A 14,307-nucleotide genomic window follows, 5' to 3' on the forward strand; every position below is an offset into this window, starting at 1 on the left:
CTAATAGAAGTATCAGCACCTAGATGAAGAGTTTTAGGTAGAAACTGTTGAAGCAGCCTTTGGTTTGGGACACGCCCAGGAGGTTAGCCCCGGAATGGTTTTCAGTTGCCAAACTCTAGTGAGAAGCAATAAAAAGAGGCTAATTCCAGGACTCGCATTTTAATAGAAATAGAAACACGCATGAGAAGCTTGGAGGCATTCTGGATCCTCCCCTCCTCCTTTTTCCAGAATTAGCACACACGCACATCCAACCAGCAGGACACATTTTTAGGCATTTACTTCATTTATACCCCACTTGTTCGCCTAGTGAGGACGCAAAATAGCTTACAGCATTCTCTCCTTTTCCATTTTATATTCACAAGCGTCTTGTGAGGTAGATGAGGCTGTTTATGGAGATCTCCAGATCCCTGGAGATCGGGGAGGGGGGGGTAGTGTTCAGGAAGAGCAGAGTTTGGGAAAAGAAGGACCTCCGTGGGAATGAGATGCCATAGAGTCTGCCCTCTGAAGCTACCCTTTCCTCCAGGGAACCCATCTGTAGTCTTGACATCAATTGTAATTTCAGAACACCAGACCCCACATGGAGTTTGGCAAGCTTGCCTGGCTCCCCCAGCATGGGTGAGATTGCAGCTTGTTTCTCCACTGGCCAGCTCCAAAGTCCAAGTGCTGCTGGATGAGGCAGGGAGGGGCCCATTGGCCTAAGCTAAGGAAGGTGGCAGGGCAGAGTTGGGCAGGTGCCACAAGCTCCTCTCCCCCTTGCTTTCTTGCAGCCAAGCTGTTCCGTTCCCTTCATCCGCCTACAGCCTAGTCTTCCTCCTGTATCAGGAGCAGGCTGAAAGATCTAGAGAAGAAAGGAGAAGTGTGAGGCTCTGCTCAGCAGGTACTAACTGCTGCTGATATTGCTACAGCTGCTGAGCTCGGCTAAATTTAATATGGTGCCCACTGGATGGTCAGACTATCACCAATTCTCCCAGTCTGTGTGTTGCTCTTCGTGCATGTTCCAATCAAATCTTAAATGAATAGCTGTGTCTTGAGGCAGTTTTTCATCTATGGCAAGGGGGGATTAAAACAGTTCCAGTTAAATAGGGACGCTCGGATGGTGTACAAGCAGTACATGTGGTCCCTTTGATACGAAACCGTATTAGTAAACATGAAGCAACCCTAAAATGTTGCACCGGGAGGCTATTTCTCTTGTTAGACACAAATGGTAGTTTGTGATCGATTGCGGTGTGTCGCATAAAGCTCGAACGTTCCACATTGAGTCCAAGCACCTCCAATTAAAAGGGACCTTGCGTACCAGAGCTGACAAGAATATGCCCTCGAGACTTCAAGAGAGCTGCCTTGAGCTGGGCCCTGGAGAGGTGGCATAAAAATTCCGAAATAAATTAAAGAGCTGCAGCCTGCCAGGATGAATAGTGTGGAGGAAAGCAGGCCATCAGATGGAGGTGATGCGGCTTCGAATCTTGCTGTACCCTGGTTTCTCTTTGTTTTAAGCAAATATGCATCAAAGTAGGGCTGCCATCCTCCAGGTGGGGCTTGAAGAGCTCTTGGAATAACAACTGATCTCACAATGAAAGATCAGTACTCTATGGTGTTGTACCCCTCTGACGTCCCTCCCTAGACTCCCCACCCATATCTCCAGGAATCCCAACCTGGAGTTGGCAACCCTACTATTAATTTGTTTCCCTAGACTCCCCACCCATATCTCCAGGAATCCCAACCTGGAGTTGGCAACCCTACTATTAATTTGTATCCAAACTCTACATTTTAAAAAAAAATTAGGCCAGCTGTGCTTTCTTCGTTATTACCCTTCCAAGGCTTGCCCAGTTTGTTTTGCTACACAGCCTTCTTAGATCGTCCTTAACTAGGGAGAGGAAAATATTGAATCGGCAGTGCGCACTTCCAAAGGGCTAATGTTCTGTAACATGAGGTGCCTTAATTAACAAAGCCGTGGGAGGTTGCAGATGGAGATGATGGAAGTACCTGCAAAAGAAATGGATTTGGTTCGTGCTGTCTGAATATTCATTTTCAAGCTCCTCTAAACCATTTTAGAATAAAAAAAATTCTAATAAAATATTATAGAAGAAAATTTTTATTAATAAAATAAAATTTAAATTTTAAAAATGGCAACTGGGGGTAAAGCACAGGTTTGTTTAGGAGACTGCAAGTCTGTGGTACTGAAAGGGCCTTCTTGATCATGGCACCAAAACTTTGCGACTCGCAGGTGAAGACTTCAATGTTTCATCTACTGTTCCCTCAGTGATCCCTTCTTCCTTTCGTATGTTTTAATTGCTGTTTTTATGTTTCGGTATGTGCATGTCAGCTTTGGTTTAAATGGTTTTTAATGATTATTTTGGTTTGGTTTTAATGATTTTAAGACGTGGTTTTTTAATTACATATAGCTTTAAGCTGTTAGCTGCCTTGGTGGCCCTAATGAGGGTGGAAAGGCGAAGTATAAATTTTGTAAATAAATAAATGAATAAAATATCTTTTCAATGGGGTTGCCAGCCTCCAGGTGGTAGCTGGAGATCTCCTGGAATTACAACTGATCTCCAGGCAACAGAGACCAGTTCCCCTGGAGAAAACCAGGGTTTTTTTGGTAGTAATTCTTTTGGTAGATGCATGGTGGATTGGGTACGTGACCCCTGATGAAGTTTATTTCAACGAAACAAGAGTGATAATAGCTGGTCCCTTTTTGGGTCCATGAGGGGATTCTTTTCCTATGATTTCGACTTCACCTGCAAGAGAACATAAAAACATATATTAGAACTGTGTTTATGGATACTTACCTGCACTTATAAGGAGAAAGCGCAAAAGGACTTATTAGAAATTTTCTGATATGCAATTGGACTTTTTTCCTTGCACTAATTTGGATCAATCATATTGGCCATCCTTCTACTTTTGTAATAGTGTTTATATGGATCATGGATATTTTCTAAGATGTAAGATTGTATTTATATGTAGCTTATTAGCACTTAGTCACTTTGCACACATTATTATAAACATGTATTAATATTTATTAAGATCTTTAATAAGTCTTACTTTGAGACTTCCCCTGAACTGTGCTGTTCCACTTTGTTTGTTGCTTATCTTCCAGAGGAGCTTCCTTTGTTCTTGCTTTTCCCTCTGGAGAAAATGGCTGCTCTGAAGGGTGAACTCTATGGCATCATACCCCACTGAGGCCCCTCCCCTTCCCAAACCTGGCCGTCTCCAGGCTCCACCTCCCAAATCTCCAGGAATTTCCCAACCTGGACGTGGCAGCCCTACTTTTCAAGATTATAACTGTGGTTTGGGAAAGCTGTGTTCTAGTAAACACGGGGTAGAATATCAAGTAGGAAATTTCTAGAGTATTTCTACCTTTGCTACATTTTTTAAAAAAGCTCACTGCTTCAAAACGATCATTCACTTTCAATAAAAAGCTTCATTGAGCAGTGAGTCCTTTGTCCTATCTAGTCCAGTATCTTCTGACCTGGAGTCCTTCTCCTGTGTCTTAAGCAGAAATATTTCCAGCCCTGTTACTTGAGATAAATAAAGAATAAATAAATATTTACTAAAATATTTATATCCCACCGTGTCTCCTTAACCTCAACAAATAACAAGTTGCAAACACACAAAACCAATGTAACACCTGCTGTCTTGCTCTTTCCCCTATGCTGGGTTCCGCAAATAGCCAGGAATGCCGCTGCCATTGTAGTGCCCCACCTACGTGCCCTCCCTGGTGGCGCTGGTCAGCACAGGCAGCCATGGGCATGCGGGGTGGGGGTGGGGGCGGCAGACCACTGGCAAGGAAGCAGATGGGCACAAGGGGAAAGGGTTGAGCAGCAGTGAAACTTGCCAAAAGCCCTGGGTTCTGGCAGCTGCCTCATGTAGGGCTATGCCGATGCTAGCCCTGGTTCATTTCTTTATTTAGGTCCTTTGCCAGCTAGAAATTTTAAAGGAAATATGAGCAAAGTCCAATAGTTGACATCGTCATCTGTAATACATTGCAATCAAGGTTGAAATGTTGCCATGTTCTAGTACATAATCAATATGTTTCTTAATGCTTTAAATGTTCATTGACAAGTTCAATAGTGGTGGTCCCCCCCCCCCCCGGTAGTACTGCTGCCTTTCTGTGTGTGTTGTCATAAACATCAGGCTTTTTGCCCTTAGATGCATGCAATTAGCTACTGTAACCTTTTCCTTGCTCCTCAAAATGAAGATTTCTATGTATTGTGCCTTCCTGCTGCAAATGTGTGTGTGCTCACGTGCGCATGTGTGTAGAGGGGCTTTCAGAGCTTCAAGATGCTTTGCATATTGCTTACACAAAATGCCTTTTAATTGGCTGTGTTGCTCCTTCTCAGATAATCTTATTGATTGTTGTAACCCTGCTTTATGACATATGCCGATGCCCTGTCACCATGAAATATTTTATCCGCTCACGAAATCTTAGTATATTGGGTTTACGTGCGAGCCTGCAGATGCAATAGCGAGAGTTGTGAATGATGTTGCTGATTCTGGGAGCGCCTTCCTTTTCCTTGTATTTTAGTTTGCCTCTTCACTGATCTTTATTGCCTACATTTATGAGCCAAATCTAAATTTCCTTTGAAATAACCCCACTCTTATGATGGGATTAATTTTTCTTACAAGAGAAGGGGGTGTTTAATAGAGATCTCCATTTAATTTGTAATAGCTCGTACCACAGTTGCTTTTCCGGCTGGATCTTTTTTATCCTCTCTGTGATGCTTGAGAAAGGTTAGTTTTCTGCTGCAACGGATTTAAAAGCAGAAGGGATGACTCATGCAATATGCACCATGTTCCTGAAGGGAATCTGCAGAAATGTAAAAACAGAAATTGCTGAAGCGTTTCTTAGGTTACCTACTGTTCTTTACGCATAACGTTTCACAATTAGGTGTGGTTTAAGTCTTTATTTTTGGAAGCAAGAGAAAAAAATACTTTAGGAAACCAAGTGTTGGTTTCTCAACTGTGGAGAATTAATCTGGAGCATTGAAGAAGGATGGAGTGTCTCTTTTGATTCTGTGAGATGTCATTAACTGGCAGTTCTTCCAATGGGACGCCATTTCCATTTGTGGAAGAGGGGCAGGCAATTTCTGCTGATGCTCCCTCCCATTTTGCCCCCTGTGCTGCTCCTGCAGGTCCACTGATCTCCAGGAACAAAATTTTAAGGAATTCAGCAATCTGCAGCAAGAGGGGAAAGCAACGTCTCGTGGATGGTCCGGTGCACCCTAGTACTCATCATTACAGTTCAGTCTGCCGCCTTTTCATTGTTGCTGTTGATGATTCTTTTGTTTCTTCAGTCTTCTGTCTTTTTTGCAAAGTTGATGCATAAATAGTGTTTAAAATAATGTTTAAGAATGCTGTCATGTGCTGTCAGGAGCCACGCACCACTCTAAATATGACCCACTTTCCAACTTGAGCCCCAGTCCACAATGAAATGGCCTGAGCTCAAGGAAGACAGTTTTCCTTCACTGCTTCTCATTCCTAAGAGCTGCACGCTTAGGTTGTAGACAGTTTAAGGAACACTCTCACTCTGGTCAGTCGTTTATGCAATACAAGAAAAGAGTTTTTGACAAAGTAGCAAGGCACCCCTATAAGCTTGGAAGGAGCACTGAGAATTTGGGTGCAGTGGAAGCAAAAATTAGGTTTATTAAAGGGAATAATGCAAGTATCTGGGTGGTGGGTTTATCCGATCTCAAGCAGTCAAGCTAATATCAAGCATTCCAATGTCAATGCTAGAAAGCCATCAAGAGCCATAGCATCCAAACACTCTGCCAATTATCAGTGGTATACATCTCCTTCCTGACAAATTAGCAAAAATGAGTAAAGGTATGTCAAATGTTGGAAATGTGAGCAACTTGAAGAAACATTTTATCGTCTTTGGTGGACTTGTCCTAAAGCAAACCAAAATTGGTCACAGTTTCATATGATAATGCAGAAAATTTTGAAGATCAATATACAACTTAAACCAGAAGCCTTTTTTGTTTGGAGTGACTAATGGACAACCAGAAAATAAACATGGTATCCTATTTCTATATATGACAATGGTGACTAGGCTTTTTATATGCGCAAAAAATGGAAAAGTACAGTATTTCCTTCAATGAATGACTGGATTGTGAAAATGATGGAGTTAGCGGAGATGACTAAATTTACAACTCTACCTTTATGGTTAATTGGAAACCCCTTATTGGCTTTCTGAGTGAGATGAGAAAAATGAATTAATGATTTGTGGATTTGATTTCTAAGAAGATAAGTTTAGGAAAAATAAATAGAAAGAGGACAGTATTGAAAAGGTGAATTTTAGACCTATTAAAACTAGAAGTATAATGTGTACAAAGATATGATAGGTGTTGTGGAGGAGAATGGAAAACAAAATATGTATTATTTTTCTTTGTTTTTCTTTTTAAAGTTTTTGTTCTTCTGTTTTCCTCTCTTTGTATTCCTTTTTCTTTAATTTCTCTTTTCTGTACCCTTTTTATTGGGCTTTTAACTGCTAATACTACAGGCAAGAATCTTAGAGCAGCAATATAGCCTCAAAATGGCCACATGTAGTAAGTAGAGATGGGCATGAACCAGGAAAATTCCAAACCATGTGGTTCATGGTTCGTCGCGTTTCATTTCACGAACTTGCCCCGGTTCATGAACCAGTTCGTGAAAACGTCACTTCCGGGTCAACAGAAGGTCTGCAGAGAGCCTATCCCCCTCCCCTGTTGCCTGGGAAGCTGATTGATCGGTGCCAGGCTGTCTGCAGTGATGAACTGAAACACAAACCAAACAAATCAGGCTAAAATTAATCATGTTTCATGAGAAATGAGCTCCTGCGAACTGCTAGTTCGTGAACCATGAACCAGCCCAGTTCCTGATGAACTTCAGTTCATATTTCGGTTCATGCTCACTTACCTCTAGTGGTAAGTTGTGATGAGAGAGACTTTACCCAGATCTTCCAGCGAGCTTTATACTACAGCGTGGTTTAACCTCTTGGTACTCATGTCCAAGACTTGACACTCTATCTGTTAGGCTATGTTGGCTCTTGTACACAGTTTATAACAATTCCCATAATGCAACAAAGGAGAAAACATTACTCGTTTTCTTCATTCATCTGCCCTACCATGCCACAAAACTTTGTGGTGGGATAGTTGAAAGCTTTAAAGTAGTTTGTATTTGTGTGTGTTGCTTCCTGTAAAATACTATAGCATGTTTTACTGAGAAGTAGGTAGATTGTCCAGATCACCAGGACATGTTTCCATGAAGCAAAGAGAGGGGCTTGCTAGAGGCTTTGGATTTTGGGTGCTGTTATACCTCAGCAATTTGTCAGTTGCTTCATTTCTCCTGCTACTGTCTTCTTCCTTCTTTTTCTGTCTTCTTCCTTTTTGAATGATGGAGACCCTGCAGATTTTCTACTTGGGTGTTTTTGGATGTTAAAACTGCCCTGAAAAGCAACTTACTCTGTAAGCCACAGCCCTGAAGGTCAAAGGTCAGGTGGGTGCAGTTTTTTGAGGGGGTTTTCTAATCTTAGGCAATATGAATTACTACATTTGGGGAGCCATAAGCATTTTCCCTTTTCTGTCTCTGTGTTCTATAGTGTATATTTTACACACCCCTCAGGGTGAATTTGGTAAAAAAAACCCTTTGATTTGGAATGATTTATTGGTGTTAAAGATGCATATATTCATGTAGTGTTTATGTGATCTTTCTTGGTGGTGGTAATGTAGCCCTCATCCATCAAAACCTCAAGCATGCTGGGAGGGGACCTCTGCTGCTTTCTGCAACTATTTCTCCTTCTATATTCTTCCCTTATAGAGCTACAAGTGGAAGGAGGGGTGGAACCATCATGAGACTCAGGGCCAAGCTACACATGACGAATGACACTTGAACGGCAAGTGGATTGAGTGGAGGGCAAGTGAACAGGGAGAAATACACTTGCCGTTCAAGTGTCATTCGTCATGTGTAGCTTGGCCCTGAGAGAGAGAAAGTATTGGGGAGGGGTGTGTGGTGAATGTTTTGTTTTTTCTGAAACCCAGAACTTCTCTCCAGATACCTCGCTTATGATTTTTTGTTTCTTCACTTCTTTTTGTAAAGTATTTCTCCCTGTCAACTGTATTGTTTACCTGTCAGTTTTTGAGCACTCCACAATAAATCTGGGGTTGACTGTTCTTTGGTCTGGAACACCAGTTTTTAAATCCGATTCCAAGGTGTCCCATTATCCCCCTACATCCAGAATATACCCCACCCCACCCTGTTGGCCACTTTTTCTCTTCTCAAGCCTGGGTGCAAGTGCTTTGTTCTTTTTGTTTGTTTGTTTGTTGAACTAAACCTTCACCATTCAAATCTGCAGAGCACAAATCTGTTTGAGACCTTAGCATGAAGTGGAAGAGCTATGAGCTCTCCCCAAGCCAATTAAAATAAAACCAGACCATTTTGCAGGGAAAGCACATAAATAGAAAGTAAAGTTGGCAGAAAGAAATCCCACAAAAAGCAATATTTTTAAATGCTTTTTGTCAAAAATAAATTCAAATTCACAATGCTTTTAAAGTACACTTTCACATGAAGCCTGAAAAATTCCATGCATTTGGAACGTTTTGATCTTCTGGCCAAGTGCCAGTTCCTTGAGAATAGGACTTCTTTCCCCACCTCGGTTTCGTTTGGAGAACTGGTAAAAAAGCTTATCTCAAAACACAAGTCTTTCTGGAAAACCAACCTCAACTATTTTCTCGGCATAGTTTTAAGGACTGTTAAGTCATACTCATGCAAAATTATTATTTCTCATTGCTATCAAATCTGTTTCAGCCCAAAGTACACAATTTGATTTGCCAAAGAAAATAGACCTGGGTCAGCTTCTCTCTCCCCAGCTGAAAACTTATCTCATGGTGTTTTTGTTTCCCCGTTTCCACTACACATTATTGGCTGCAGGGGTCATTTTGTAGAAAAAGAGCTGGAGGAACTCATTAGCATAAATCATTCGCATATACCACGTCCCTTGACATCACCAGAAGTGTGTCATTAGCATAACTGATTTGCATATGCCACATCCCCTGACATCACCTATCCTGGCTGTTTTGGACCCAATCCTGGTCATTCAGGGCCGAATTTGAGCCCAAAATGGAAAAAAGGGGCTGAAAATGGCCGAAAAAGGGCCCAAAATGGTCAGGATCGGGCCGCTGCTGAGTGGGAGAGTGATTCACCACCCGTCAGAGGCCTGATCTGGGCCGTTTCAACCCCAATCCAGGCTGAAACAGGCCCAAAATGGCCGAGAGTCAGGTGGGCAGGGCCACCTGACATGTGACCTCTTTAGGGAACTGCCGGAACTGCATTCCTGCATGTTCCTCCTCGAAATGAGTTCTGGTTGGCTGGGATGAGAAAATGTAAATGTGATGTTACTGATTTCTAAAAGTACCTGTCATAGGCAGAGGAGAGGGCAAAAGATATACAAGGGAAGGAAACTGTGGAGGGGGGGCAGTTACAGAAAGCATCTTAGCATTGTTAGTAAAGGGCAAAAAACCCTATGTGCCAGAATTTTAACCCAAGTGACCTGTTTATATTTTAGCAGAACATGATGGGGGGAATCCCAAATTACGTGGTTGTTATTGTTGTTACTGTTGCTGTTGCTGCTGTTGCTGCTGCTTGGTTCCCAAGCTTCCAGCCCACCTTCCAGTTAAATGTTGATCAGTGCAGATATAGCTGCAGAGGCTTCTAGAGTGGTTTGGGTCTAGGTTAAAAAAATACCAAACACGAGTTCCTGAGATGGCCATTCTTCAGGGTTTGTTTCCCTCCCAAGAAACTCTAGCCATTTAATCTCTAATTGGTGAGCGGATGGATCTTATTTTTAATGGACATTAGAAATGCCCTACTTTACAGTGGGTTTTCTGCTTATTTGGCCTGTACAAATCGGATCCAGTTGTTAATCTGTTCTGCCACCCATAAAAACCCTATTCTTTCATTCTGCACTTGAAGGAGTTAAACTGAATTGATGCCTGGTTTTACTGCGAACTTTCTAGGGGAAGACGACATATCAGTGGTTTTGTCACTGTGAGGGTTTTCTGTTGGTTTTTTTGAATGCATATTTCAATGTTGCAATGTTTGGACATTAGAGGGGGTTGTATGATCGGCTGAGATGTTCTGGATTCAGGACTCTCTACAGAGTTTTTTATGTTAGCCATTGCATCATTTCCCCCCAATGTTGCAACCCCTAAAAATATATATTTTTTTTGTAAAAACAGCAACATTGCAACATTAGTGTGTGGGGGGGGGGTTAACGGTTTTTTTTTTAATGGGAAAACCAGTGTGTCCTTCTGATAGTTTCTTGTGTTGTGAAAAGACAACTGGCAGGGTTAACTGCTGAAGTTAGTACTTGCACAACTGATTGCTTTAAAAAAAAAGATTATAGCTGAGTGAAGTGGGAGAAGAAAGGGGAGGAAAGTGTGTAGTTGCACGTTGCTGTTCAAGTGATCAGGACATGGGATAAAGGGGAGGGTGAAAGGCAGGGCTAGGGCAAATCCGAAGTGCAGTTCCCCGCTCAGCCATGGAAGCTTTCTGGGTGATCGGGGGCCAGTCACTCTATCTCTCATCCTAACCTAGTTGACAGGGTGGTGATTCTGACGATAAAATGAATGATGTTGTAAGCCACTTTGGGTCTCCAGTGGGGAGAAACGTGGGGTATAAATATCTGAATACATAAACTAACATGTAGTCAAGTGGGAGGTCTCAAGCAGTAAACCTTGATATGTGAAATGGGATGTTACAAACATGTCTCTTGGCAAGATGTTGGAGGATATGAATTAATTGTATCAGGTGCATTCTAGCAATGCAGCCCTAAACAGAGTAAAACCCATCTAAGAGCCAAGCTACAAGTGACGCCTGACACAGGTTGGACACTTGTCAGCTTCCCGCAAGTTTTGATGGGAAATGTAGGCATCCTGGTCTTGCAGCTGTAATGGAGAGCCAAGCTGTAAAACCAGGACGCCTACATTTCCCATCAAAACTTGAGGGAAGCTGACAAGTGTCTAACCTGTGTAAGGCGTCACTTGTAGCTTGGCTCTGAGTCCATTGAAGTCAATGAGCTTAAAAGGATGTAAGAGCTTAAGATGGTGTTGTAGGGCGTGTCTTGTGGAGCAGATGGCTAGCTGAACAATCCTGACAGCCAGCCAATATAAGCCAGCACTATGTCTTGGAGTAGCCACATTACAATGAATTCTGTTGAAATGTTTAATGGCAGATGCCGAAGAGTTCTGTCCATAGTTGAGAGTTGAGAGTTTGAAAACCATTGCAACAATTGAGCAAAATCTATCAACAACTTATTCATTTGTTAGTGTGCCGGAAACAGACATACTTGTTTCTTCTCACCAAAGTTTGTTTGGTTTGCAAGACATTAACTTTTTAAAAAAGCGACCCTGTGTTCCTTCTGGAAAAAAAAGCTTTATCCTTGTGGAGCAATTCATAATTTTATATAGCTCTTCCTAAACAGATAAACTCATACACTCTCTGAACTTCAACACTGCATTCCGTTTCAGATTGTCTTGGAAAATAGCAGCCGAGAAGACAAGCACGAGTGTCCCTTTGGTCGAAGTAGTATTGAATTGACAAAGCTGCTGTGTGAAATCCTGAAAGTGGGAGAGTTACGTAAGTCTGCTCTGTTTTTCCTAAATGAGTATTTTGTCATTTGAGTTGTGCCACTGCTGTAAACTAACATTTCCCCCCACCAATTCTCCTTTTCCCCCCAAAGAAGGAATTGAATGATACTTAATATTCCAAGGGAAGCATTTTCCTTTGTGATGCCATAGTGTAATGCATACTCAAATTTTGCATGCTTCAAACTTAGGACTTGGAATATTAATTTACGTTCATTGCTAAAAGATGGTATAAGGACTATGATGGGTTTTGCAGCTTCCAGTGTATTCTGTTACTTAACAGGCCAAAACGTTTTCATGTACTCAGTACTTTTTAGTTTTTTAAAAAGGTGTGTGTGTACTATAAATAATTTGCATTATTTACCAGTACTACCAGTACTAGTAAGAAGTAAAGGGGAAAGTGTGGTAGTAGAGATATTTGATCCTGAATCTCATGTTTGTTCTTACTGTAATCATTTCCTGCCCAGACAACTAACCTCTGACCAGGCCCGTAAAAGACCAAAAGGAAATCATTTAGAAATGTCATACTCTTGCTGAACCAGCACAGTATAGTGATCAAGTGCCAGACTAGAAATGAGAAGTCCTGTGTTCAGATCCTCTCTTACCCATGAAGGTGACATTCAGCCAGTTGCTCTGGATTGAATCCAGCCAGCATTTCCACTCAGTCTCACCCAACTCCCGTCCTTCCTACAGCCCCCTTCCAATCCTACATTACTTTTATCCAAGCAGGCTCCATGATCCCCAGCATAGTTTTCTTTGGTACTCAAAAGGGACTCCACCTTCTTTGTTCACCAGCTGAAGTGCTGGTTGGATCCAGCCCTCTATCTCAGACTACCCTATATCGCAGGGTGAATTTGAGGAGGGAATGGGAGAGGGGCTATATACCTATGGAGGGGCTATGGAGGCAGGACAAAAAATTGAGTACTTAGAGTCATTTTCCAGAAGTGCTATAGCATCCCCTTGAGCTGCTTCAGTTTATGCCCAAAATTAGGAAAATTGGGGGCGAGCTTCAACATCTCCAATGTTCTATAGTCTTATTTATCCTTCTAGAGCTTTGCTTGGGCTTAACAGGGAGAATTTTGTTCACTTACTGTAGTCTGGATTCCTTTGCAAACAAGGCTTATTCCTCCCAAAGTGTGTTGCCTTAATGTATCAGGTCTTCTGTATACAATGAACATATCTGATTTGTTGTGCTGGGGCTTGCAAACTCAAGCTGTTGCTTCAGTAAAGCCAAAGGATAATTACTTCAATTAACAATATAAGGTTGTATTGCTCAACACAAGCTGCAGTCTTAGAATTTTCAATCATGGTCAATCTGACAGAGTTCAAAATCTACATTAATGCTGCTGTTCATTCTTCCTTCTGGTCACTATTATGTTGGAAGGCTCTCTCTCGAAACACCTTCTGAGATGTACAATTTAAAAGGTGTGATGGAATCACTTCTTCCTTCTAAAAAATTAAATGGGCAAAAGTTGGTGAATCAGTCGTTTAAAAAGAATGGGAAATCTAGCATCAGTTTTAAAAATAGCGTTCTTAATTGTGGTTGTGTTTGCTCAAAGGTACTATGGTTCAGGGGTCATTTCATAGGAAAAAAGCTGGAGGAACTCATTAGCACAACTCATTAGCATAACTGATGTGCATATGCCACACCCCCTGGCATCACCTATCCTGGCTGTTTTGGACCCAATCCTGGCCATTCAGGGCTGAAATTGGGCCCAAAATGGCAAAAGGGGGCTGAAAATGGCCGAAAAGGGGCCCAGAATGGTCAGAATTGGGCCGCTGCTGAGTGGAAGAGTGATCCACCACCCGTCAGAGGCCCAATCCAGGCCGTTCCGGCCCCAATCCAGGCTGAAATGGGCCAAAATTGGCCGAGAGTCAGGTGGGCGGGGCCACCTGACATGTGACCTCTTTGGGGAACTGCCGGAACTGTGTTCCAGCGTGTTCCCCCTCAAAATGAGCCCTGCTAAGATGTAATAAAGTAGTACCAATATAGTTTCAAATAAATAAAAAGGGCACCCTGCCTTGGTTAAAATAATGTGTTAAAATAATGTGTTGAATCTAAGGTAGTACGTCCATGAGCACAAGGACTTTTGTGGATGTAACGTGGTTTTCTCGACTCCCCCCTCCCATGGCAGTCCGAAATGTCCCCTGGAATTGTCTCCTGGGAGAGAAGGGGTCTCATAAGAGATTTTAGGGAGCATTTCTGGCTCTTTGACCGTGAATCAGGTGGCTTAATCTGAACTGGGGCAGTCTTAGCAATTCTGCGGCTATGGGCAAAAATCCAGTTCAGGGCCCTAGGATCTCTGCCACCCCTGCCAGGCTTCCTGCCAAGCCTACCGGCTGCTGCCACAGTCCAAGCAAGGGGCAACAGGAGTGGGCAGGAGTCGCTGCTGCCACCAGAAGCTAGCTGGCGAAGTAGATATCCTGCTCCCCAACGAGGCAAGTGCAAGCAAGTGATGGTGCTGAGGTGGTTTCCCCTCTGTGTTGGGGGGGATGTGGTAGAGGGCAGTTGCCCACCCCCAGCATGGAGCCTGACACAGCTGCCCCTATTTGCTTATTGGTTAAGACCGCCCCTGGAACTGCATGCTGCACAGATCTTGTGTGAGATGTTCTGCCACGTGGTAGTATGCTCATACCTGGTCTGAAAGTCAGAAATGATGTTATCATAAACGTGCAGTAAAGGTTAGTTGAT

The 14,307-nt window shown here is 42.6% G+C and overlaps 1 protein-coding gene across 1 annotated transcript in view; it reads left to right on the forward strand.

Annotated features, from left to right (window-relative positions):
- Positions 1 to 14,307, forward strand: part of ELMO1 (engulfment and cell motility 1) — a 410,819-nt gene that overhangs the window by 219,717 nt on the left and 176,795 nt on the right. The window contains exon 15 of the mRNA XM_054991799.1: positions 11,499 to 11,607. Coding sequence (XP_054847774.1) covers positions 11,499 to 11,607 — 109 coding nt within the window. The remainder of the gene's footprint in view (positions 1 to 11,498; positions 11,608 to 14,307) is intronic.

This window comes from Eublepharis macularius, chromosome 11 (assembly GCF_028583425.1).
Source record: "Eublepharis macularius isolate TG4126 chromosome 11, MPM_Emac_v1.0, whole genome shotgun sequence".
NCBI lineage: Eukaryota > Metazoa > Chordata > Lepidosauria > Squamata > Eublepharidae > Eublepharis > Eublepharis macularius.